The sequence below is a fragment of the Dermacentor variabilis genome, chromosome 8, assembly GCF_050947875.1.
Source record: "Dermacentor variabilis isolate Ectoservices chromosome 8, ASM5094787v1, whole genome shotgun sequence".
In the NCBI taxonomy this organism is placed as follows: Eukaryota; Metazoa; Arthropoda; class Arachnida; order Ixodida; family Ixodidae; genus Dermacentor; species Dermacentor variabilis.
This window is the reverse complement of record NC_134575.1, coordinates 78,575,151-78,600,123: the sequence shown is the minus strand read 5'-3', so window position 1 is coordinate 78,600,123 and position 24,973 is coordinate 78,575,151. Positions and strand designations below refer to the sequence as shown.

Here is a 24,973-nt window from a genome sequence, read left to right as displayed (position 1 = left end):
AAACTTACAAGTTGATTGGCCCCTCGCGGCCCGATACCGCAGTTAACTTTTCCTATTTTTCCGATTAGCCAGCGTCGTTTGTTTAGTTCAATCGCAGGTCGAAGGAATGGCAGACGGCTTTAGCGGCGTGTTGCGAATTACAGATTTAAATGACTTTATCGGACCCTCTCAGGTAAGTGTCACCGCATGCGGAATACAATTATGAAGTCTCCAACGCCAGGACGAAGCAAGCGTAACTAGAGTGCTGCGATTACGACACGCGGAAACACGCAAAGCGCGCACGCTCGCGTTCCCCCAAATAATGCCGTCTTCGCAACTCTTCGCATACTTTTTTTTCAGGAATGCATCAAGCCGGTGACGGTAGAGAGACGTCCCGGAAAACTTGGGTCTATCAAAATCGGCGACGATGGCTCTTACCTCCAAGTTGACGAGGTGAGAGAAGAGCGCATTTTTCGAAGTTAATTGTGTATAAGAAATGCGCAAAAGGAAAGCGGATCGAGTGATCGCCGTGCTGGTGTTCGATCGCGCAGTCCGGGCAGACTTCCAAGCTGGAGAAGGCGCAGATAACGCTCACGGACTGCCTGGCGTGCAGTGGGTGCGTGACTTCGGCGGAAACCGTGCTGATCACCCAGCAGAGCGCCGAGCAGCTTTACAGCGTGCTCAAGGAAAACGCGGAACTGGTAAGTACGCTTCGTGCAGACTTGTCTGTCTGTTGTCGTTGCTGAAGTCACAAAATCAGAACACTAGAAATGCAGAGAAGAAATAGGCTGTGAGCATCTATGCTACGAGCATAGCTCATCAGGATTGCCTAAAACTTGAAGCTGACTGTTTTGCATGATAGCATGCGCGTTATCCAGGAAGTTGTGACATGATACCACTGTTATTTCTAAAAGTTCAAAGAAGCGGAAGCGTTTTACGATGCACTTTCGAGCTCATTTACTCGCCTATCGAATGATCTGAGGACAAAGACCTTCCTCCTTGTTTCGTTATAAGTTGGCACTGTTTTTGTTGTATCAGGTTCCAACTAGCTAAACAGCAAGTTCTCTTGGCAAAATTAAAAAAACTTTCAACAAGTGCAGTCAATTCACAGCCATAACTACTCAGCGTGATCAAATATACCATGTTGTAAATTTCTGTGAGCTCAAGTAATTAAAGGCGTGTAATATGTGCATCCCAATATCTTGAGGTCTGAAGTGTGGCTACACTGGTTATTGAACGACACATAGTGGCCATGGCAGCACATGTATTGCAGAGTTTTAGCTTGTAAGCTATTATAGTGTACTCGGACAAAGAAAAAATCGTCGCCCCTTCCACTCTGTGAAGATGGATGATAATTAAGCGAAGCTTGACGCTTTGTATACCTAACCGTCCCCTTTGTCATCAGCTTTATGTTTACTTGAATGTGCCCTTGGGATTAACGAGATGTGCATTGTATGGATACTGGTGACATCAATGAAGACAAATTGTCACTGAAACACGTTTAGTGAGCATCGGAAACTTCACCAATAGATTTTTTGCAAGTGAGCAGAGTAGCCTTGTGATCGCTGCTGTATACTGCAAGGGGTTCGGTCATCTCGATATCACACATGTCGCTCGAAAATGTCAAAGCTACACACTTACGTCTTATAGTAGTGGGTATGTTCACCTGAGTGCAACACCGAAGCGAGAAGCGTTCAAACATGAACGTAATCGGCCACTGTTCTTGCTTTGTTGGCAGTGAAACTCATGTTTATTGGAACAGCGGAAACTTGCTGGTCATTTTTTTTAGAGTAAGCAGAGTAGCTTTGGTGATCGCTGTGGTATACTGCAAACGGCTCGGTCATCTCGATGTCCCGTTTCGTTTGCAAACGGAGGATGCTGCGGTTCTAGACATACAGCGCCCACTGCGGAAGGTTAGAAAAGCACCTTCATATGCACATCAGAGACGCTACCTCCGGCGGCTTGACTGATAACTGTAAAGGCGTCATTCAAAACACACTTCCGGCAGTGTTTTCTCTACTTCCTTTTTAAATAAAAAGATGTTGATCCATAAATATTTTCGCAAACAACAGTTATATTTATTAATTTTCGCTTTTGCTTCCTGTTTCGCTGTTGCCTCGGCTCTCTCCCTTAGTAGATCGCTTAATTTCTCAACTCCTTGTGACTCTTGTTTCCAAGTGCCAATTTTGCATGAAAAGTGCCATTTGATTAGGAAAAATCGGACGAGGTAACGGGTGACATTCATATTGCTTATGGGTTTAATGGTTATTGCCGGATTTGATCATGGATGCTCTTTTGCATGATTTTATTTTCCACCTTATCTAACCCATATCACGTGTATGTGGTTCTGAGGATCTGCCAGCGCTGTGGCGAGCCGTCGCTCGAGGAAATAATGAAGCAAAAGGAAAAGTTAAACACGACTGGCGTTTTCTGTGGCCGCAACTTGTTTCACAAGCATACAGATCAGCTGTCTGCGAACTGAATCCCTTTCCTGGTCCCTGGATCAGCCTAAACAAAGAAAGTTTAACTAACAAAGCAACAGCGATGTGTGGGACCATTGCAATAGATGCTGACGACTAAACCCATCTCGAGTTAATTACGCGGGCACCGAATCGATGAGAAAACTGGCCTTCACATCTGAGGAGATGCCGATAACTGCTGCCATCCAAAAGGAGTGAAAAAGGCAGCAAAATGTTGACCACCGAATAGCTGTCAAGTCTCAAGATAGATTTGGCGGTGCTTTAGGAATGTGTGTGAGGAGTGGTGGCAGGGGCGTGAGGGGGTTATGCCATTTAATTTCAGGGGCGGCCCGGGCCCCCCTGGGTACATGCCTGGTAGTGGGTACGTTCATCTGAGTGCAACACTAAAGCAAGAAGTGTTCAAACATGAATGTAATAGGCCACTGTCCTTGCTTTGTTGGCAGTGAAACACATGTTTATAAACAGCGGAAACTTACCAGTCAATTTTCTGCAAGTGAGCAGAGTAGCCTTGTGATCACTGCGGTATATTGCAAGGGGTTCGGTCATCTCGATGTCACACATGTCATTTGCAAATGTCAAATCTACACACTTACGTCTTATAGTAGTGGGTACGTTCACCTGACTGCAACACCGAAGCGAGAAGCGTTGAAACATGAATGTAATCGGCCACTGTCCTTGCTTTGTTGGCAGTGAAACACATATTTATTAAACAGCGGAAACTTACCAGTCAATTTTCTGCAAGTGAGCAGAGTAGCCTTGTGATCACTGCGGTATATTGCAAGGGGTTCGGTCATGTCGATGTCACACATGTCGCTTGTAAATGTCAAATCTACACACTTAAGTCTTATAGTAGTGGGTACGTTCACCTGAGTGCAACACTAAAGTGAGAAGCATTTAAACATGAATGTAACATGAAACGTCCATCTTAAAGTCTTGTAGCCTCTGCTTTACAGGTGTATGAGCCATTGCATTTTTTGCTTGCTTACAGGGGTATGAGCCATTGGATTTTTGCAAACAGACACGAACATTCAGTCTAAACATAGACAAGTTTCGCTTGTAAAACTAACCTGGCTTTTCTTACAGTACCTGGGACGTTATGGATATTACAGCGAAGCTCTACAAGGCTAGGGCATTTCCGTCATCCAAAAACAACCTGCGAACTAGCTTGTTGACACCCCTCGGCTCAACCATGCGAATGCGCTCGTGCCACGGCTCGCGTGTTCGTTGTTGTCGTGTCTTTGCACAGCTGGCTCCGTTGCCGCTCATTGCTTAAGGAGGTATGAGCGATTCATTGGCAAGAGGAAACTATTGTCATCATCAACAACTGTCGTCAGCAGCTATGGCTCGAGGATCGTCATCGTCTTCCACAGCTGGCTCCGTTGCTGCTCATCATTCCAGCGTAGAATTTCATTTCTCTTCTGTCGTCGTAATTGGGAGGCCGCATTAAATTTCTTTTTATTTACAGTGGTATGAACCATTGCTTAAGGGGGTAATGAGCCATTCATTGTCTTCAATGACTGGTTCATTTAATAACGGAGGTGGTACGAGAATGTGTGTGCATACCTATCGTCACGATGGCCACCGATCAGGACAATAAATATGTTCGCACCTTTGTTAAAAATTCTATTTCACCTCTGTGTCGTGTGCTAAACAGCTTCGCTGGTCATCCACCTTTGCAGAGTGGAATGACTCGTCATTTTTAGATATCACGGACTATAGTCACTATTGGCTGCACCATAAGCAATGCTAACTACCACTGGATGCCGTGAGGACCACTAGTGTAGCTATATGTCTTGCATCATAAATGTCCTCACAAACAGGTTATGGCTTGTTCGTGGCACGTAGTTGTGCACATATAGATAGTTTGTTTAGCAGCCTTCAAATTCTAGTATTCTATGTAGCAGCCATGTGCTAAATTCACATGACATCTCGTTGTAGTTGCAGTGCAGCGCATGCTGCCATTCAATGGCATGAGCAATAAGCATAATCTGTGTCTTACAGCCTGAAGAAAAACGCAAGCTCATCGTCATCACCGTAGCCCCTCAGGTGGCCGCCTCATTCGCTGGGAAGTATGGCGTCAGCTACGAGGATGCTTCAGCAAGGCTGACTGGCTTTTTCAAGACATTGGGTGGGTCTCGCCAGCTGCTTTTGTCTCCTTTATCATGGCCAGCCAGGCCTATTCTGTTGAATGTTATCATGTTCATTATTCCTACAGCACACAAGCTTTGAGAATAACATGAAAAAAAAGGTGCATAAAGCCAGCAGCAACAAGCAGCCAAGGCTGTCTACTTAAATCCGTGACAGGCGTCCACTGGTAAATGTGGATAGCACTGGCTTTAATATAATGGAGTGTTATACAGCTTGTTAGTGCCACAGTGACTGTGTTTTTCTGCTGCCAAAAGTGAAGTTGCGGCTTGGATCAGCAGCTGTGGCAGCTTCAATTCTGTTAATCTGTTTTTCGTGCCACTTTCGCTGATTTCTGTGCTTTGTGACAGCTGCGATCCTAACGAAGCAATGTCACGGAGCACTGAAGTTGTTTGCATGGTACTGTAGGGGCCCACTATGTTTTGGACTCGACGTTTGGCCGGGAGTTTGCCCTCATCGAGGTGCTGCGAGACTTCCTCGAGCGGTGGGCGCGGAGGGACAGCGATCGAACTGCCCTCCCGCTTTTGGCATCATCATGCCCAGGTAAGGATACCAGAAGGTGAATACGAATACCTGTGTACTTCGATTAGGGGTGCGCTAATTCTAGAACTCCAGACAGTTGAAATTAGTCTGAATTAACCACGGTCTTTCTCATTGCACCAGTGTTGCTTTCAGACAATAAACTTAATCAATCAATAAATCACTTCCCCGAAAAGAGCAGCACAACTGATTTTGAGATTGTGGCAGTTTCTTCTGCCGTACTTAATAACTTGGTTTGCGGACCGGGCCTTGCTGAAACACGAAACAACAAAAGAGTTGCGTTTTCATTGATTCTTAGTAAAGTTTGGTAGAGATAGGGGTTCACTACTGTGCTGCATTTTAAAGCAACTGTATCATTTGTCCAGGATTCGTCTGTTATGCGGAGAAGACTCATGGTGACGTATTGCTGCCGCACATCAGCCGAGCTCGTTCGCCACAGCAGGTCATGGGGTCGTTGGTCAAGAAGTTTCTGGCCGGTAGGCTGGGCAAAAAGCCTGACCAGGTGAGTTTACCGAACGTTCGGGTCAAGCATCTTGTAAATGGCCCTTAGAGAGTGACAACACAAGGAAACGGTGGAACTGCTGTCACCTTCAATGCGGGCGAAAATAACTGTCGACATCAGTGATTCCTTCAGTTCTGAAGTCATTTACTGTAGGAACAGTGAAATTTCACAATGCATACCGCTGACTCTTTAGAAAGTCCTTGCAATACACGCATAATATTTGATCCGTATAGCGTAACCGGTTGTGGCCTCCAAAATACATGCACTGGCACCACTCTCGGGAGCCTGCGTGGGGCACAAAAGTTCGCACAAACCTGCAAACACCAAAAGCTATACGATCACTCAGTGGTTAGAGTCTGGCTCCTGACTTCACTTTGCCGCCGAGGCGCAAGTTCGTTACCCAGCGGTAACCTACCATGGTAGCTTAGTGGCTATAGCATTGTACTGCTGAGCTCGGGGTCGTGGGTTCACTCATTGCCATGGCAGCCACATTTCAAAGGGGGCAAAATGCAATGAATAACTCCAGCTGGTCAAAATTAATCTGGACTCCCTCACTAAAGTGTGCCATTCTTATGTCTCGAATGTTGCAGGCATTCCTAGAAAGACAAGCTTATCCCATCAAATTCTACACAATGCTTGTAGTAAGTTCCAAAATTACTGCTCACCATGGGCTTCACCTAGAATGGCCCATAAAACAGAAAAAAACTGGCGGCCTGTTTAAACTGTATGTTTCAATTTGACGATTGTCACTGTCACTATCTGAAGTTGCAACGTGTGTTTAGTGTGTGCATGCTTGCCTTATTAATAATGAGCTTAAATTTCTTCAGCTTGTTGACGCCTGTCCGCGCTTCTCATGTCCACATGGCAGCGTTATGTGCCACAGTCCTAGTGTCCTGGCTTAAAATATTAGTACAGTTAAACGTCGATATAGCGAACTTCAATATAACGAAGTATTTAACTTTTTATAACCTCTTGTACATAGAACACCATGTAACTAGAACCTCAATATAACGAAGTGTGTGTGCATGCAATTTCAATATAACGAAATTTTGCTTCGAAGGAATGCCGAGACAATAAATGGAAAATTCCGCAGACGCAGATGGTCCAGTGATTGAATCACAAGCGGCCGCTTGCAAACGCATCTCTCAAATAGCGCGCAGCACGACAAGAGTGACCGCCAAGTGAAGCCGGGTGATGTTCCGTATAAAGTCCAAGTGCAATAAGATCCTGTCACGCTCTGTGCACTTTGTGCTTTAGGTGCGAGGGTGAGGAAAAAAGACAACAGCTTCACGCACGAGTGCCACCTCCCCGCGCAAGCAAAGGGAAGGAGGGGGAGGTGAGCCAACTCGCAATAACGCGTTCAAGCACACGCGGGGGCGGGGGCAAGTTGGTGCATGCCTCGATTTCTGGCGCGCGTCTCGGTTGTGGCTGCGCATGGCTGGAAGCGCATGTGCAGCTGTGCACCCTGCTTTAGAGGTAATCTGCTGCGTGTGTAAAAAGTGGGCGTGCCGAGACGGCGTGGCATCGTGTAAGCTGTCTTCCCGCACGTTTAGTATTGAAGGTTGCATAGTCTCAAGTTTCAGTGACCACTTGCAGCTAGAGGCAGACGAAGCATTCGCTCCCCGCTGCCGGCGCTTTTCATGATAGCGTCGTCCCAGTGTGGGCGATGCTGTCAGTTCCGGGGGCGGAGTGCATGCGAAAGCGGGGCCGGCTTCGCTTAATTCGTAACGCCTGTGTGAAGATGTCGTCAACATGGCATGAAAACGCATCCTTCATCGCCGACTCCCAAATTCATCAAAATGAATTGTTTGTCTCATTCAAATTTGCTTTTTTCGATTGTCCGATAATTTGGAAAATTCTGCGGCCCCTTCCCATGTAAGAAAAGCCTCCCTGCCTTTCCTTCCTCCCGCCCCCCCCTCTCTCTCTCTCTCGATCAGTGACTATACCTATTTGCATAAAAGGTCGAATTTCAATACAACGAAATTTTGGTATAACGAAACTAATTGCAAATTTCGCCTACTTTGTTATATCGAGGTTTAACTTTAATGGTAATGGAAAACATTTAAATGTCACAACTATTAGCATGCAAATAGCCTTCAAACATGCTTTGCTTTTTGTTTTCCATGGCCAGATTTACCATGTCAGTGTGATGCCCTGCTATGACAAGAAGCTAGAAGCATCACGAACAGACTTCTACGACGAAATATACAACACCAGAGATGTGGACTGTGTCATCACATCTGGTACGCCATGCTCTTTGCACATTGCCTTGACTTTCCTGCTTTTTCGTTTTTATGGGAACTGCATGTAGACGTTCAGTGCAGCAGAGACCATGTCACAGCTTAATAGCTTAAAATGGTCTCATATTTTCACAGTAAAGCTGTTAACGTCCTCAGTGGTTTTCATGTAGCAGTGAAGGCCACTGTGTGACACTGTGGTCAACAGCAAGTGTAAATGCAACGCAGTGCGTGTCGGAGTTCTGAATTTGCTTTAAATGGTAATAATAAATTTTAATACAGAAGTCACCTTGCATATATCTCAGTAAATTCAGTCTTGTACATAATTTATTATGTTGTAATTAGTTGCTTGTAATCAATTAAAATGTTAATAGTCTTGTGTTGATTGGTTACATTTTACTCAGTAATGCTCGCTGTAATTCATTAAATTTTTTGTGTAACCAGTTAGTATGTGTAACCAGTTACTTTATTGGAGAGGAAGCTGTAACAGGCGACGCAGCTTTGAGCACTTGACTAGACAATGTGCAAAAGCTTGTAAGCAGGCTTTCCCACAGCGCTAACATTCCCTAACCAAGATGGCCACGTCCCTGCTAGCAGCGCTGTTAAAACTGAGAAAGGCATTTTGAAACCTTAGGCAGTAGAGGGAATGGATGGTGGCAAGAATGATGTCACTGACCCTCAGATTGAAACTTAAATTAGAAATCTAGCTTGAGGTCCACCATCTTGGATGCGTCGAAGAAGGTGTGTGGAGAAGTGCACTTCTAGGCTTTGCATATCGTAGCATTGGCAGGACCTACACTATATAATGCCTGCGGTTGTACGAGGCCTCATGGATGACATCATGCCTGACGGATCTTCATATTCAGAGAGGCAAACCCAGACGCTCAGTACTTGTTTCATCCCAATGCTCTACCAGATGTTGGGCAACAAATTAAAAAGGCTCTGCTATGGCTTGATAACGATGGCCACTTCAGACATCGATGCCAGGAAGTCAGCTATGGACGATTTTTTTCAGCTTTTCATTTGTGCTACTGGGAGTGCCTTCTCTGAACCTTAGCAACAGTGAAGTGCCGAGCTTCATAGAGGAGCCAAATGCGAGCATTGCGGCATTGAGTAGCCACGCTCTTGTGTGCAAGACGTCTGTACGTTACCCCGCTGTCCTTCCCTCCAGCAAGTGAGTTCCAGCATTGCTGCTGATGCATTCACAAGAAAACAAAATAAGATTAGTGATGAAAGTTTCGAAACACAATTGTTAGTGAAGGTGAATGACTTGTGAATGTCTGAAGAGGGCACACTGAAAGAGCCAGGCCATTTACTGTATTCATGCAATGTTTATCGAGGTTGGAAAGAGCCAGGCCGTTTACTGTATTCGTGCGATGTTTATCAAGGTTGGGATGAAAGTAACATAAGTCTTATCGGTTACATTTTAGTAATTCCCCAGTTACATTACTGGAGCCTGTAATTGGTCGCCATAATCAATTACATTTTTGAATGAAGCAGCTGTAAATGTAATCAATTACATTTTTTGTGTTACGAGTCTGATTCAAATAGACGACAGCTTAGGAGCATGTTTTAATTTATCCAGCAATCTATAATTTTTTTCGTCACGTTTCCTTGTACTGGCTCCATGTTGTAGGTCAGATAGAAGTTTGTGTGGCTGCGCGGCAGTGAAGGCTGATGCCATGGTGCTGCAGTGCAGCCAGCCTCTGTAAGAGCCACCACTAGGAACAGCCAGCCATGACTGTTCTCGAGCACAACTGCTGCTGCATTCAAGCAAGGCTGTGAGCCAGCAAACAGACGCTTAGTACTTCCAAAGAGCGTGAGAACTCGCTTAGACAGCTTCGCTCTCCTTGGTGTGCGAGTTCTTCATATTGGCACGCATCTGCAAAGGATTTGCTTTCTTTAGTTGTCAGATTTGATTTTTCTTTTCTGTACAATTTGAAATAGCACTTTAAGCACAGGTCACTAAAGGACTGTAAATTAGCCTTATTGTTAGAGTCGACTTCCGTTAATTCGATCCTGGCAGGACTGACGAAATCTATAGAGTTGAACGCCAAAACATGTTGCCGATTTATTTGGCAGTGTTTGTCCGATTCAAACAAGCCCCCCGATTCAAACGTAGGCCCACCACATATGTGTCCAAAGTAGAAAATTAACGTATAAATGACATTAAATTTAGTAAACAAAGTAGAAATGTAACGCGTACCCGATTTTTCCAGAATAAAAATTGTCAAGGGCATGTGCTCCACAAGGTTGGCCAGTTTCCAAAAGTCAGCTTTGCCGCCCGGTACATTGTTGCTAGTTTCGCCGCAGTGCATCTGCGTCATGCGGTAAAACATACGTCACGAAGGCGGTTTTGGCTTCGTATTCGATTGCACTGCGCAGGCAATTTGCGGCCCAGTTTTCATGAAAAAGAAAATTGTGCTCGTTAGAGTCTGGTAATTGTGAGTTATGGTTGTTTGAAAAGCTTCCTAGGGCAGGCCGAAGCTAGGCATTTCCAACAGGAGGCGACTTATCTACAACTCATTCACTGTCCCCTAAGGACCGCCGAGACAGACGCTGCCCCTGAGAGGATGGCTATTGGGGGCACCATAGGGCTGAATGGTCAAGTTTTAATTACCCAGCCAAGGTCAATTTTAAGATAGAAATAACAAAAGTTTGGGCCCATAGAAATTCATGGGTGCTGGCTGGGACCTTTGTTCAGGATCAAATTAACCGGAGTTGGATTAACAAAAGTCTGCTGTAATAGGTCATAAATTTATTCTTGTGGTTTGCAGTATAATTTCTAGACATTCCATACATTATGTAGGAATGACGTACTAGTACAACCTCATTTTGCATTCCCAGTTTATATCATTCATAGGTTCTTGATGGAGAACATTAAAAATGCACTGCAGAGGGGTAGTGAACTGAGCATGTCGGTGCATATTTATGTGAAATGCCTCTTGTTAGTTGGTGCTTATATGGTCCAATTTCTTTAATGCAGTTTCCAAGTTATTGCACTTGAGGCAAAGATAGAGGTGCTAGAAAAGGCGGTACTACAGCAGGTGCAACAAATGATGGCTGACTTCGAAGCCAAACTAGCAATATGGGGACCGCAAACAAGTAGGGGGGACCGGTTAAGACACTAGGATCCCGGTACCCGCCGAGGGATTAGAAAACCTGTAACTCCGCCATGGACTGATGAAATGGATACACGATTTGGCAATGGAATTGTAGAGGATACAATCCAAAATGATACATTCTGCAACAGCACCTTAAAGGTAAAGAAAGCCCGGATATTATAATGATGCAGAAAACGCACGGTCTTGCAAAATTGTCGGGATACAGGTCCTTGGTATTGCCAAAGGGGAGACGAAGGCGCTAACGACGTTGGTAAAGCAGAATGCCACGGTCGTGCAACATGACACGGAGGTTAAGTCGATTGATCATATGCTCCTAGAACTGATACCCACTCGGAAAACGAAGGACAGTCTCTTTGTGTTAAATATTTACAGCAGTCCAAAATGCAGACACTATAAATTTTGAACGCTCTTTAGAAAAACCCTAGCCATAGCAGACAACCGAGCGGTAGTGATCGAAGGCGACTTTAATGGCCAACACACGGCCATTAAAATGGCCTTAATGGCCAACTCAAAAAGGTAGGAACCTCTGGCTAGACGTGCAATAGCAAGGCCTGACCCTCGTGACCAACCCATCTCGCGAAAATAGGTACCACCGTTTGCGCAAATACTGCGCCAGATTTAACATTCACCAAGAACATAGGGGACATGCAGTAGACAAATATGCAACACGACTTTGGGAGCGATCACAATATACTAGAAATAATGGTAAGGGCAGGACCGCACAAGAACAAGGGTAGACAGCTCAAAATTGTCAATGGGACAAATTCAGGAAAATAAGGGAGGAGGCCGACGACATGACACAAGGTATTATGTAATGGCAGCTCCGAAAATAGTCCTGCCGGAAGCTTAGTTCGAGTTTTATATATATATATATAACATGGTCTGCTTCCGACCACCGTCAATTGCGCTTCATTCCTGTAAGGGGCAGGATGTGTCTCGAGTGAGCGCCTGAACAACACTGTGCAATGTGGTGAACACAGTTTAAATCATGGATCCTAGACCTGAAAGAGGTGCGACATAATGCCAATGCATTTCTCTTGCATTTACTGCTAAATCACCACTGAAATTTTTGTCATGTGTCATATTTTTTTTCAAATGGAGCAATTGGACTCTGCTTGTATTTATGTACAGTAAAACCTGGTCAACACGTACCCGCTTAATAAGTAATTCCGGTTTAAATATAGTCACGATGAATCCCTCGTCCTGTTGCCATTGAATCTAATGTATTGGCTGAACGCTTAAGCTGTAGTCGCTTAACGCATTCCACTCGGTTAGTATGTAGTACTTACTTCATTTTTCGGTACGTACAGGGGTGGAATCAGCGAAATGTCGTGCGTGCAGACTATAGATAGTGAAATTACGGCGCACGGACCTTTCCTGGGCTGCAGTCGCCACTGATAGTGACGTCAAAACATGGTAGCCATGACATGTTTCCTGCTGCCATAACTTCTAGCGCTTCCACGTCGTTGTCATGGATGACGACATAGATAATAGCCCTTCCGTATTCAACGTGGCTAGTGCATTGAACGTCATGAGCACGTTCGCGGAGAAGTCAAATTTGATGGATAAACTGGCTCGTGGCCTTGCCGAGTTTGAGAATGCCACCGTCACCGCAAGGCCGCCGCGGCAGCAAGTGAAAATCAGATTTTTTGCTGCCTGCTCACAAATGAGACTTGTGTGCATGTGTGTTTGAGCGAGAACTAACACATTTCTTTGGCCAGTAAGGCTATAGCTGCTTATCTGTCATTATCAGTTAATTAGTGCATCACTTAGTGCGTACCTGATCCACCTTCCCTGCCAACTATGTACTTACAAGATTTTACTGTAATAATTTTAGGGAAGGGCTCATTTGTTCAAAGTGTCAGCAAGTGTCCTTTTTGTTTTGTTTTTCAGTTGAAGTTGAATCCATGCTGGTGAAAGAAGGAAGGTCTTTTGGTGAATTTCCCTCGGCTGCATCAGATTCGCTGTGAGTGAAGCATCGCTGCTTGTGAGGAGCCGATTGTTGCTACGCAGTATCTTCTTCACTTGTACACCAGTCGGGGTTCTAAAGCCGGCGCCTAGAGATTGTGGGAACTAGCTCAGAAATTTTGGATATCTTGGGAGTGAAGAAAATGTTCTATGGCAGCAGCTGTTGTGTTCTCAGCACAGTGCCTGTGTGTTGTTCATACAGGTAGACGTTGGAGCGTTTCAGCGAATCGCATCGTAGCATTTTATCGTGCTGTGATTGCACAGCAGTGCACCACATCTGCACATGCCTAACTACCCAGGCACATGCACATGTGGCATCTCGTAGCCTCGCATCATGGTGAGTGCAGGCGCCATGCTCAGACATAACTTTTTTCAACGTGGAGCCCATTTCTGGCGTCGTTTACCTAAGGTTGACAATTGATCCACTGCATTTTACGTTCAGAACAAGGCAGGTGCTATGAGAGAGGCCACTGTGGCGTGCCCCAAATTAATTTTGATTGCCATGGTGCACTGTAAGTATGGTACATTCTGCCCTCATTAGAATGCAGCCAGAATGGCTGGGGAATCGAAACCTGCGGCATCACGTTCAAGAGCAGTTGAATAGCATAGGAACTGAGTCACTGTGCTGAGTAATGCTTATGTCCTCAGGTGGAGGTTTGGTGTCAGCCTTGTTAATCTTTGCAATGCCCTGCAGGTTCCGTTGTGAAGTTGGCGGCCGTCCCTATAGGCACCCAGGATCTGGATCCGGTGGCTACTGCGAGTACGTCTTTGTGGAGGCAGCAAGGCTACTCTTTCACAGCAGGCCTGAAGAGGTTGCCTTCAAGACCCTCAGGTGATGAAACAGGGTCCCTGCCACAGCAGTGTTACGTGATGCTTAACCCTATATTTGGTGCAGCAATGTCCAGTTGTTGGTTGATTTATGTCACCTGCATGATGGCATGCAGTGGTGTCATCTGCGCAAAAGCTTTCGGAGATGTGTTGTGTGTGTATGTGTTTTCTTTTTTTTTTCGTATTTCACATTTCTTCACTGCTTCTGTCAGTTTTATATCACCAGTAGGGTCAGTAGTGATTGCTTCTACTGTTTTACTATAGTTAAAATGTTGCACAATCAAGTTGCATTGTATCCTGCATTGTGTGCTTGAGCATTTGAAGTGACTGCTTGTATTAAATTTGTTATCATTGGCAAAAAGAGCGAGCGCAGGTCAAGCTAACATGCTTTTTTCGGCATAATGACATAAATAAATATTGCATTCGTACTACGCTCACACCTCGTTATAATGAAGTTGAAGGGGAAGCTGAAATTACTTCGTTATATCCATTATTTTGTTATATTGATTATTGCCCTGTACTGCAGTATATGCGCAATATTGTGCGTCTTTCACAGTGACGCTGCCAAATGTCAAGCAGGAACGTTTTCAGTAACACTGCATGTTGTACTGCGAGGAGACTGTATCGGTTCCAGCGAGCAGTGGTTTCACGGAATCTCTATAAATGGCAGCAGTGTCGGTGCTGAGGTTTTCAGGCTGAGCACAGGATGGCACTAAATGTGAGGAGTATGGCAAGGCAGTGGGAAGCAACGTTGGTGTGGAGTAAGCAATAAAGCATTGTTGCACATGCAGTACATGCCATGCCGGTGTTGATGGTAACCGCATAGCTCAACATCGATCGGCAATTTCTTCCTCTCACTTACAGCGTGTCTGGGTGAATTTTCGTGGGGTCGAAAGGTCGCACAGCACGGTTCTGCTACTCCCACCACATCTGGCACGTGGCGTCACTTTCTCCAGCCTGCAGCATAATGAACTGTCGTAAATTTCACAAACATTGCGACGAACTATAAAAGCAAGACGAAGCTCTGCATCCTACTCGCCGGAAATTGTTGATCGAATAGTGTAGGCAACGGCTTCTTTGTTGAGAAAGTGTTCGTTGCAAACTCGACAATGAAAGATGACTTGTTTTCTCGTGGTTTATCAACCAGATCCTTGCATCTTACCAGCAGCTCAACATTGTTCTTGAAAAGTGTAGGATCATTGCGTTCTACCACTACTAATCTATGTGGCAGAAACTTGGAGGTTAACACAGAAGTTCGAGAAGAAGCTAAGGGAAATCGCAATGAGTGGTTCAACAAAAAGTCTCAGGTGTAATGTTAAGAGAAAGGAAGACAGCTGTGTGGATTATAGAGCAAACCGGGGTGTATTGATACTGCATTTGGAATTAAGAGGATGATATGGAGTTGGGTTGGCCATTTAATGCATAAGGCAGATAACCGGTGGTTACAGTGGGTGCCAAGAGAGGGGAAGCGCAGTCAGGGTTGGCGCAAAACTAGGTGGTGCGATGAAATTAGGAAACTTGCAAGCGTAGGATGGTGTCAGCTGACACAAGACATAGGTAGTTGGAGATCCTTGCCACAGTCTCTTGTCCTGCATTGGAAACAAATTGTGCTGATTATGGTGAAACAGCAGCAGCAGACAGTAGTACTGATGCGTACTCAAATGGTGGTATCATTATTGAGGCACCCTGAGTGGGGTCACTCATTGGCACATTCTGATTGGTGCAAACCACCGCAGGAACCAGGACTTCCGAGAAGTGACCCTGGAGGTTGGTGGGGAGACTGTGTTGCGCTTTGCCATCGCCAATGGTTTCCGCAACATCCAGAATGTGGTGCAGAAGATGAAGCGGGCAAAGTGCCCGTACCACTTCATCGAAATCATGGCCTGTCCTGCCGGTGAGCCCCAGATGTCCATTAACCTTCTTGCTTTGGTTCATTTGAAAGTAATGCAAGCTTCATTAAAATGGTGTTTTATTCATTGCTGATGTACCCATGCAATGACAGTTCCATTGAATTCTTTGGAAACTGCTGAATCCACACAGCAAATAGCTGTGAACTGATAACTTACCTGTCAACTTTATATCTGTTGTTACTCTTTGCTCTGTAGTAGTGAATTGCTTGATTAAACATTCAAACTTTTTTCAACAATTCTTTGTAATCTACTTCTAAATGGAAGGGCTTCATTTTCTTGATTTTTGTTGCTTCTGCCTCCTTTCTTGATGTTCAACGAGCATAATTTATTGCCATTTTTATTTAACAATTTTATTAACATTTAACCTATGCTAACATTACTTTTTTACCATTTCAACATTGATCTCGTCATTTCTTCTTTTTTGCTCTTGATGTAAAATTCCACAGGGCCGCTGCAAAGGTAATGTTTTCCTAATTAGCACTTGCTAGCTGCTTATGCTCCAGTTTATGTCAACACATATTTTTGTGGAATGTAGTCACCATTGCCTTTTCATTTACTATAACATGTGCCATCACAGCTAACACTGCCAATTTGCGTGGCACATTACGAGCTGAGGATGTAGCTTGATGGAAGAACGCTCATCTGCCACAAGGTGGACCAAAGTTCAACGCCTTGCCGAGCAGGGACAATTTTTCTTTACAGCCTGTCGCTGATGATGACATTTCTAGCCTAGCCCCTGGTCTGATGTTTAGCTTGGTAAGGACGTGAATCAAAGTCATCAACTCGCCCTAAGTTTTATGTCACTCGGTGATAAGGAAATGAACTTTACTCAGTAGACTAAACGCCATATGCAGACACCATGTTTAACAATATACTAATAGTAATATTAATAATATACAGCAATAATGTTCATTACTCTATGAGTGTATTAGACATGCACTGATGGTAGTGTATAAAATAAACGTGGCAGCAATGCATCTTTATTATCAAAAATTTTGTTATGGGGTGCGAAGTGCTCTTGGTAAAAATAGTAAATCAGAACACTGTAGTGCAAACCCAAGAACGGTACTTATTACAGGGGGTCGGAACAAAATGTTCTTCGTTCTTTTTTTGCTTCATTCCACTGAAACACGTTCCGTTCTAGTTCTGCTCAGAAACTTAAAAAATGATCCGTAACGGTTCATAATGGGTTTGGTTCGCACGCAAAAATTTTCAGAGCAAAGTAATGATAAACAGAGTATTTCTTTTTCGCAATTAGTAAATTATCAATTCTGAGATTATGCTCAGTGCTTTGAGTCAAGGCACGGAGCATGATCTCAGAAGCAGCATGTCATCAAGTGTACTCGCTGAAACGTGAGACCGCCATTCCAATAAAACTAACTTAACACGAACGAGAAAGCTTTGGTAACAAAGCGCTGTAACTGTAGAAAGCAAAACGACTAGCTCTTCAGCACGCAAGCCCTGGGCTTTGCTACAATGCCGATCTGCTAGTGCACTGAGTGACAGGCTTAGGTTAGTGTAGCGCTCTATCGGCAATCGCTCGCACTGTCTTTGCCTGAAATACAGGCGCTAATTCTGATGTTGCCTGAAGTTGGTTGTTTCGGATTTGCCGACTTTCCCCTCAAACCGAAAACCGATCAAAAATATTTCGGCTTCACTCTGAAACGAAATAATAAATAATGATTCAGCTATGTTTTGTACCGAGCAAAAATATTGTTTTATTTCTCGTTCTTTGTTTTTTTTTTTCAATCCAACAAACTGATTTATTGCTCTTTATTATTCAAAATTCCAGCTAGCCAATATATGTACAAGGAATAGTTCCTCAGTGAAACACGCTGAGAAAACGAGAGAGTTCAACTCACTGCCCAAGGTTACTAGTGAATGTTTGGCCGTAATGAACGTAAACTGAAGCCTAAGTCATTCATGGGTGCAGTCCCATGACTTGCAGTCAAATGACTTAAGAAGCTGAGAGATAGCAGTGCACGTGGACTTACTGTGTGGTCCACCTGCACCTCCGTCTCACAGATGAGGAGGAAGCAGGTTCCTTTCATGCCTGAATTATCCACGCTGTGAGGTGGTGCTGGCATCGGAACACTCACCCAATCTCTTGTCATGGCTGCATAAGTAACTGCGACACCAAGTCCCACCCACGACCTACTGGAACTCCGGACCTGCACAGATATCTGGCTTCTATGGGAGCCGCTTGCGCCCACTCTCATTCACCTGTTGGCCGTTGGTCTTGCTTTTATGACCTGTTCGTCTGCTACTCTGTGGTTGACTGGGTTAGCGTTGCAATTAGAATGGTGGCTGTTGTGTTGTAACGAGCTGCTTGAATGGTTGATGATTTTTGCAAGCACAGTGGCAGTGATGTCACAAGGCTTTGATCGGTCACTCGGCTCTCAATGTTTACTGTCCGAAAATGAAAAATGTTGGTGCATGTAGACCGCTTCTCCCTGAGATAGAGTTAAATAGCCGCTCGTATTGCCTTTTTCATGCAGTAACAAGCTGTACAGATCTTGCACATTAAGTCATGTTTATAGAGTTCACAACAGTTTCATTGTTTACATAGTAAAGTTCACTTCTGTGATTTTTAGAAACTGGAAACCACCATAATGTTCGACGACAGAACGATTACCGCTCATTTTAACTCTTAAAAGTTGCCCGTGAGTGTGTTCACAAGTTCAAAAAGAGAATTACGCATACAGCTTCACTGCGTACGTGTCTTTTGCACCACCGTTATGCTGCGACCTTACCACGCAGGAAAGCTAGCTTTGTAGTTTGTAAAGAGTTATTGTCACGAACTCTTTTGAAACTGCAAAGCTAGCTTTTCTGTGTGGTAAGGCAGCAGCATAACAGTGGTGTGAAAGATACATACGCAATGAAGCTGTATGAATTCTCTTTTTGAACTCGTGACATACTCACAGGCAACTTTTAAGAGTTAAAATGAGTGGTAATCATTCTGTCGAAGGCCTGCAGTGCAGCACGGTTTAAAGCACTGGGATTGCTTTTGCAAGCTTTCAACTTGCCTAGAACTCAAACAATACTTAAAAAAACTATGCCCACCTTTCCTTGAAACAGACTCGATCAATCTCTTGTACACATCAGGCGCAGGAATTACTTGTGAAAGCTTTTACCAGACCCTCTCCCTTTCATTACGGCACACAGTAGTAAATCCTAATGTCATCTGTGACATTAGGCTATCTGTAATCAACTCAAGAAAGCTAGTTTCTCTATGAATCTTTTATAACAATTTTTTCAGTCTTTTATGAAGGCTAGGAAAGGGAAAGTTATGCCATCCAGCATTGCATCTGTCATCTGTGCTCATTTTTTATCTTTCTTGAACCGCCCCTCTTCCTCTAATTTCACTATTCTAATGCAAAACATTTGCCAATTTCGTTTTCTTTTTATATTCATGAATTTATTCATTTACCCCCAATACAAGCACTTTGTGCCTGCTGAAATGGCAGCATGAGCATTGGAACAGATCGCAGAAGCAGACGACAGCGAACAGTGCGAACAGTAACTAGTGCTACTCTGCCTGTATGTTCTGTCCCTGCCAGCAAAACAATTGAACTAGACCAGGCCTGCTGGGCAAAAGAGATCTGTGCAGGTCTGGAGTTCAGTAGGTTGATCTGTGCAGGTCTGGAGTTCAGTAGGTTGTGCTCTCACCATTGCGTGTATATCATGCGGGAAAGCAGAATGTTGGATGCGAGAGCTGTGCAGGCGAGACGGACATCAAGGGATGTGAGAAAGCCGAGTGACCCCACGAGATGTCAGTTATGGTGGAGTCCATTTCAACCATTTCATGCACGCAGGGTGCCTCAACGGTGGAGCACAGTTGCGACCAGATGATGGTGACTCGAAGGCTCTGTTGAGGCGTGTCGAAGACGCTTACAACGCGGTCCAGTGTCAGCCACCTGGCATCAACAGGGCCATGCTGGACGTGTACCAAGACTGGCTCGGCCTTGAGGACCCACTCGACGGAATTTGCAGTAGTGGTGATCCAGCGCTGTTGAGAACTACTTATCGTGCCCTGGAGAAGACGACAAGTGCACTCAACATTCGGTGGTGACGACGCTGTCGTTCTCTGTGTGGCGGCATGGGTGTGATCGAGTGTGTCGTGTGTGAACATCATGTGAGACTGATTATGAGGCGAACTTTCTTCTTAAGGCAGTACTTGTTGGAGTCTAAGTGTGTTATAGGATATACACTTGTGAGCTAAATGAGAGGGAACAATTAATTAATCTTCAAATAACAATTACAGTCGGCTTCCGTTAATTAGACCCTGACGGCTGGTGGAATTAAACAAGATGCAGAAAAACGGCAAAACACACTGCTGATTCATTTGGCAGTATTTGGCTGATGCTAACACGCCCCTGAATAAAACACCCGCTCCTTTTTATGTGTCCAAAGTAGAAAACTAACAGAGAAATGACATTAAAGCTTTCAAACAAAGTAAAAATCTAATGTGCACCCAATTTCTTTAACAAGAATTGTTGTGTAATGGCAGCCGATTTTCTAAACTCAGCTTAGCCACATGATTATTGAAAGTCAGCTTTAGCGCAATACACCCATGGTATGCAGCAAAGCATACGAACGTTGAGAAGACAGACAGACAGACAGAGAACTTGAATTAGGTCCTGAGGTATGCTACCGCTCAAGGCGGTAGAGCAGCGGGCTGCTCCCACGTCGGGACGGGTAGGTCGAGCCTCACCGCCGTGTCGTGGGCCCTCTGAACGGCCCCAAGTTGATGTGTCAGGTCTGAGCCCCTGAGCACGGAGCTCCATTGCTCTTCAGTCATGCGTTGAGGACCCTGTAATGAGGGGCACTGCCAGAGCATGTGATCTAATGTACAAGTGGCACCACACTCTGGGCGTGTTGGATCAAGCAAGGCCTTCTATGAAATTGCTGTGGGAATAAAGACTAGGGTACGACCTGGTATGAAGCGTGCGGACGGTAGGTGCCTGTGCTCTAGAGAGCTTCTCATGAAGAAGGGGGAAGACCCTCCTCCGCAACTATAATGTTTGATGATCTCATTAAAAGTGAGGAGAATGTCCCTAAAGACCACTAGATTGGAGTCCGAAGATCCCCCAGGCTGCCCAGCGGGACGAGTTAGTTTGCGCGCTCGGACGTGGGCAATCTCATTCAGGTTGGCCTTGGGGGCCAGATGTGATCTGAGGTGAGCCAGAAACCAGGTGATTGTGTGAGGAGAGATATTCCTACGACCTAAAATGTGAGTTACTTCAGCTGATACCGATCTGAATGCAAAGGCCCTGACCGCGCTGCTCATGAGTCTGTGTAGATATGTTGCTTAGAATCGTCAAGGAGAGCGAGGGCGATAGCTACCTGCTCAGTCTTGGCAGGAGTGGCGTTCGTGGTAGAGTGGAGAACAGAACCTGTGTGATCAATCTTAACAGCCGAGAAGTTGGCCGATTGACCATACTGCGCCGCGGCTACGAAGCATGCAGATTCCGGGCTTGCACGGACGTCTTTGAGCAGGGCTTCAGGGCTTCACCCTTGGCCCTCTGCGTCCCCGCATTGTGCTGCGGGCGCATGTTGCAGGGAAAAGGAGAGACTGTAATGTAAGCCCTTTTCTCGTTATTGAGATTATGTTTGCGTTCCACTTGTAGAGCTGGACTACACCCTAGGGCGGCTAGGGTGCTCCTGCCCGCGGCCGAGGAGGAGAGCCTGGCCACCTGAGCCGTACGCTGTGCCTCGATTACCTCTTCCAACTTGTTGTCAATACACAGTTGCATGAGCCGGTCTGTGCTAGTACGCGAAGGGACCCCTAGCACTCTCCTGATGCTCTTGCAGATCGGGAGATTGAGCTTAGCCTTTTCATGACTCTGCCAGCAGTGCATGGCAGCAACATAGGTAATGTGGCTCATTCAAGAAGCGTGGAACAACCTTAGTAAATTGCCCTCCCTGAGGCCACCTCGAGAGTTGGAGACTCTAGTGATGAGCCGAACCATGCTTTCTGTTTTAGCTGTGATCTTGTTGACGGTCTGCAAATTAGTGCCATTAGCCTCTATAAGCATGCTAAGAACTCTGATGACCTCTTCCCAAAGGATCAGATAACCAGAGCTGGCGTGAAGCTTTATATTGACGTCCGAGAGGGAGACCCAGCCTTTAGGTTCGACACCCCTTCTCTTGGGTCTGTACAGCAAAAGTTCCGACTTGCTCGGAGAGGGTCGGAGTCTGGTTCCACTAAGGAAAGCCTCGGTGTAATCCACAGCTTGTTGGAGTGCCTCCTCTTCTCTACCCTTGCTGTCGCCCGTGCACCAGACGGTGATGTCAGCGTAAAGGGTATGATGTATGCCCTCGACTTGCGAGAGCCTCTTGGAAAGCCCACAGAGAGCAATGTTGAATAAAAGTGATGAGACCACCAAACCTTGTGGAGTACCTTTGGAGCCAAGTACGAGGGGTTCTGATTCGAGATCTCCTATCTTAATCGTGGCCCTTCTGTTTTTGAGGAAGGAGCTGATGAATGCATGGAATCTATGCCCCAAGCCAAAACGAGATGGATTTGAGAATATGTATGTGCAAGAGATTGTAAAAGGCTTTCTCCAGGTCAAGTTTCAGGAGTGCCTTGACATCTCTCGTGTGAACGTCAATAATCTGATGTTTGATCAACTTCATGATGTCCTAGGTCGAAAGTGCCGGCCGGAAGCCAATCATGTTGTACGGAAAGAGACTGTGTTCTTCAATGTGTTTAGAACTGCGGGTGTTAATGACGTGTTTAGCAACCTTGCCTATACAGGATGTAAGCAATGTGGGCGTGAGATTAAACAGACCCAGGGGCCGCCCCAGTTTCGGGATAAGAATGACTGATGCCAGTTTCCACGCTTCCAGGACGGCACCCTGTTCCCACACCCTGATAATCTCGTCCATGAGAGTTTGTATGGAAGCATCGTCCAGATTACGAAGGAGCTTATTAGAGATCCCACCTGGGCACAGGGTCTAGCGGCCATTCAGTCCCATGAGGGGCCTCCCTCACTTCAGCCGTGCTGAAAGATTCATCTAGAGGCTCCGCATGCGTACCCTCGTAAGGAGGATAGTCAGCGTCGCATGAGAGATCAACCGGCACATATTTTTGCGCAAGTATTTCGTGGTCCGAGTCTTCCAGTTTGTCCACACGGAGCATTTTGTCGAGTTTGATTCATTGAGCAGGTGCTTGAGCAAGTTCCAATTGAGATGCAACCGAGCTACAAACCTCGTCCCACTGTTGCCTAGAGACCGTCTGACAGTGTTCCTCAATCTCGTGATTCAGCTCGGCAATCTTTTTGCGGAGCCTACGGTTGAGCTTTTGTCCTTTCCACCTGACTAGAAAGGCATCTTTAGCTACGAGCAGTTGCGCTAGACGGTTGTCCATCCTGTCAACCTTAAGATCAGTAACTAGGAACTTGGTGGCCACAGCCACAGCAGCCACATGCTCTGAGTTGTGCTACCCAGTGGTCGAAAGATTCCGGTGACTGGCAGTCCTCAGCAGCCTGCTCCCTGATTTTGCAGAAAAGGTCCCAATCCGTGAATTTGAATTCCCTTGGGGGCCTGCTCTGTACTTCCATCAAAGTGGCGAGAATTTAGTGATCACTACAGAGACTTTCGTTAAGGTTGTGCCAGGTTACTGACCCCAAGTTGGCCACAAAGGTGAGGTCCTTAGTGGTGTCTCTGGAGCATGTATTGCCGATTCTGGTAGAAAAAGAGGGATCAGTGATTAGAGTCAGGTTGTGGTCCAAGGCCGGCTGCCATAGCTCTCTACCCTTTGCATTGGTGCGGTGATATCCCCACTCCTGATGCAGGGCATTAAAGCCCCCGGCAATTATGAGTGGGGCCCCATTCACCTCATAGCAGCTTTAGTTTTATGTCTGATTGCACTGAGCAAGCAATTTATGAACCAATTTTCTTTAAAAAAAAGAAGAGGCACTCATTAGAAATGGGTAACTACTGTAATCAAACATTGTGAGCTACATTTATTGCTTGAAAATCTTACTAGGGCTGGTCAAAAATAGGTGTTTTCAACGAGAGATTATACTTGTGTTCAACGCATTCACTGACCCATAATCTCCACCGAAGCACATGCTGCCACTAAAGGCGTTGCTGTCGGGGTCACTATGATAAGGCCCTAAGGCCCATGCGGGCTGACTGGTCAAGTTCGAAATAGCTGGCAAAGGCCCATTTTAGGATCGAAATAATGAAAGTTTGGGCCCATAGAAATGCATGGGCACCGGCTGGGATCTTCGGCCGGGATCGAATCAGCCAAAAAATCAAATTAACCCGAGTCGAATTAACAGAAGTATGCTGTATAAGTGTGAGCATGATGTGCAAATATATCTGCCATTTCAAGTTGAAGTTTTGGCATTGTGGAAGTATCCTGCATCTGGTCTAGAGTCACTGTGGGCTCCTTGAGTCTAAAATGAGGCTTTCCCTGTCACATTGCTCACCGCTGTACTTTGCATTTCCTCCGAAATGCTGATGCATACTATATTTTCGAAATCTTAGAAATTCTACCTTTGGTGTCTGTTGCATTAGAGGGATGACGCTTAGCAAGTGCAAAGGCATATCTTATTTCGGTATTAAAGTTGGTCTGTACAAACAGGCCCCAGCGTTACCAAGATCATTGTGACGTCATTACACGGCATAATTTGCCGATGTTGTGTAGCAGTTATGCTAGATACAGTGATTCTCACGAAAACATTAACAATAGGCTTGCACACTTTCTGTTCTGGCTGTGCCGCATTTGGCAGTATCGGCAATTGCCTTGCTGAAACGGAGCGAAACATTGCATCATGATGCATCCACCTTCGTGGTACTGAAACCAAAAACCAAAACTAGCTTGCGAAAACAAGTGATGCCCCTTTTCTTTTTTTTTTATTTTTAAAGGTTTAGAGGGCTTGGACCTTGCTTTAAAATGTCAAAATGTTGTGTCCATACTCTACTTTAAGGTGACCTCGTTAAAGGCCAGCTGCAACGAAATTTCACTTCGGCTGAACTTTGTTATAAATGAGCAGTGCATACCAGTGAAGCAGTCTTGGCAAAGCTGCAGGAATGCTAATTGCATAGTTTTCTTGTTGGCAACACGTGCACTTGGCAATTGTCACTATGATGCGAGTCCCAGCATGCCGCCTATCATGGCATGAGTGCCATCACATCAGCGTAGTGACAACTGACTGTTGTGACTTATCAGGTGAAAAAATTCACACACGGTAATACATTTTCCAGATTATAGTCGGCCATTGGCTTCTGGAATACATTTACATGT

General features: G+C 45.3%; 1 protein-coding gene across 1 annotated transcript; it reads left to right on the top strand.

Moving 5' to 3' along the window:
* The first annotated feature begins 77 nt into the window (after positions 1 to 77).
* Positions 78 to 24,309, top strand: LOC142590353 (cytosolic Fe-S cluster assembly factor narfl). Its single transcript, XM_075702411.1, has 11 exons — positions 78 to 172; positions 340 to 432; positions 531 to 680; positions 4,461 to 4,587; positions 5,013 to 5,147; positions 5,510 to 5,646; positions 7,778 to 7,889; positions 12,902 to 12,974; positions 13,671 to 13,808; positions 15,541 to 15,698; positions 19,530 to 24,309. The coding sequence occupies exons 1-11, from the start codon at positions 107 to 109 to the stop codon at positions 19,784 to 19,786; spliced, it is 1,446 nt and encodes a 481-aa protein (XP_075558526.1). The 5' UTR covers positions 78 to 106; the 3' UTR covers positions 19,787 to 24,309.
* Positions 24,310 to 24,973: the final 664 nt, after the last annotated feature.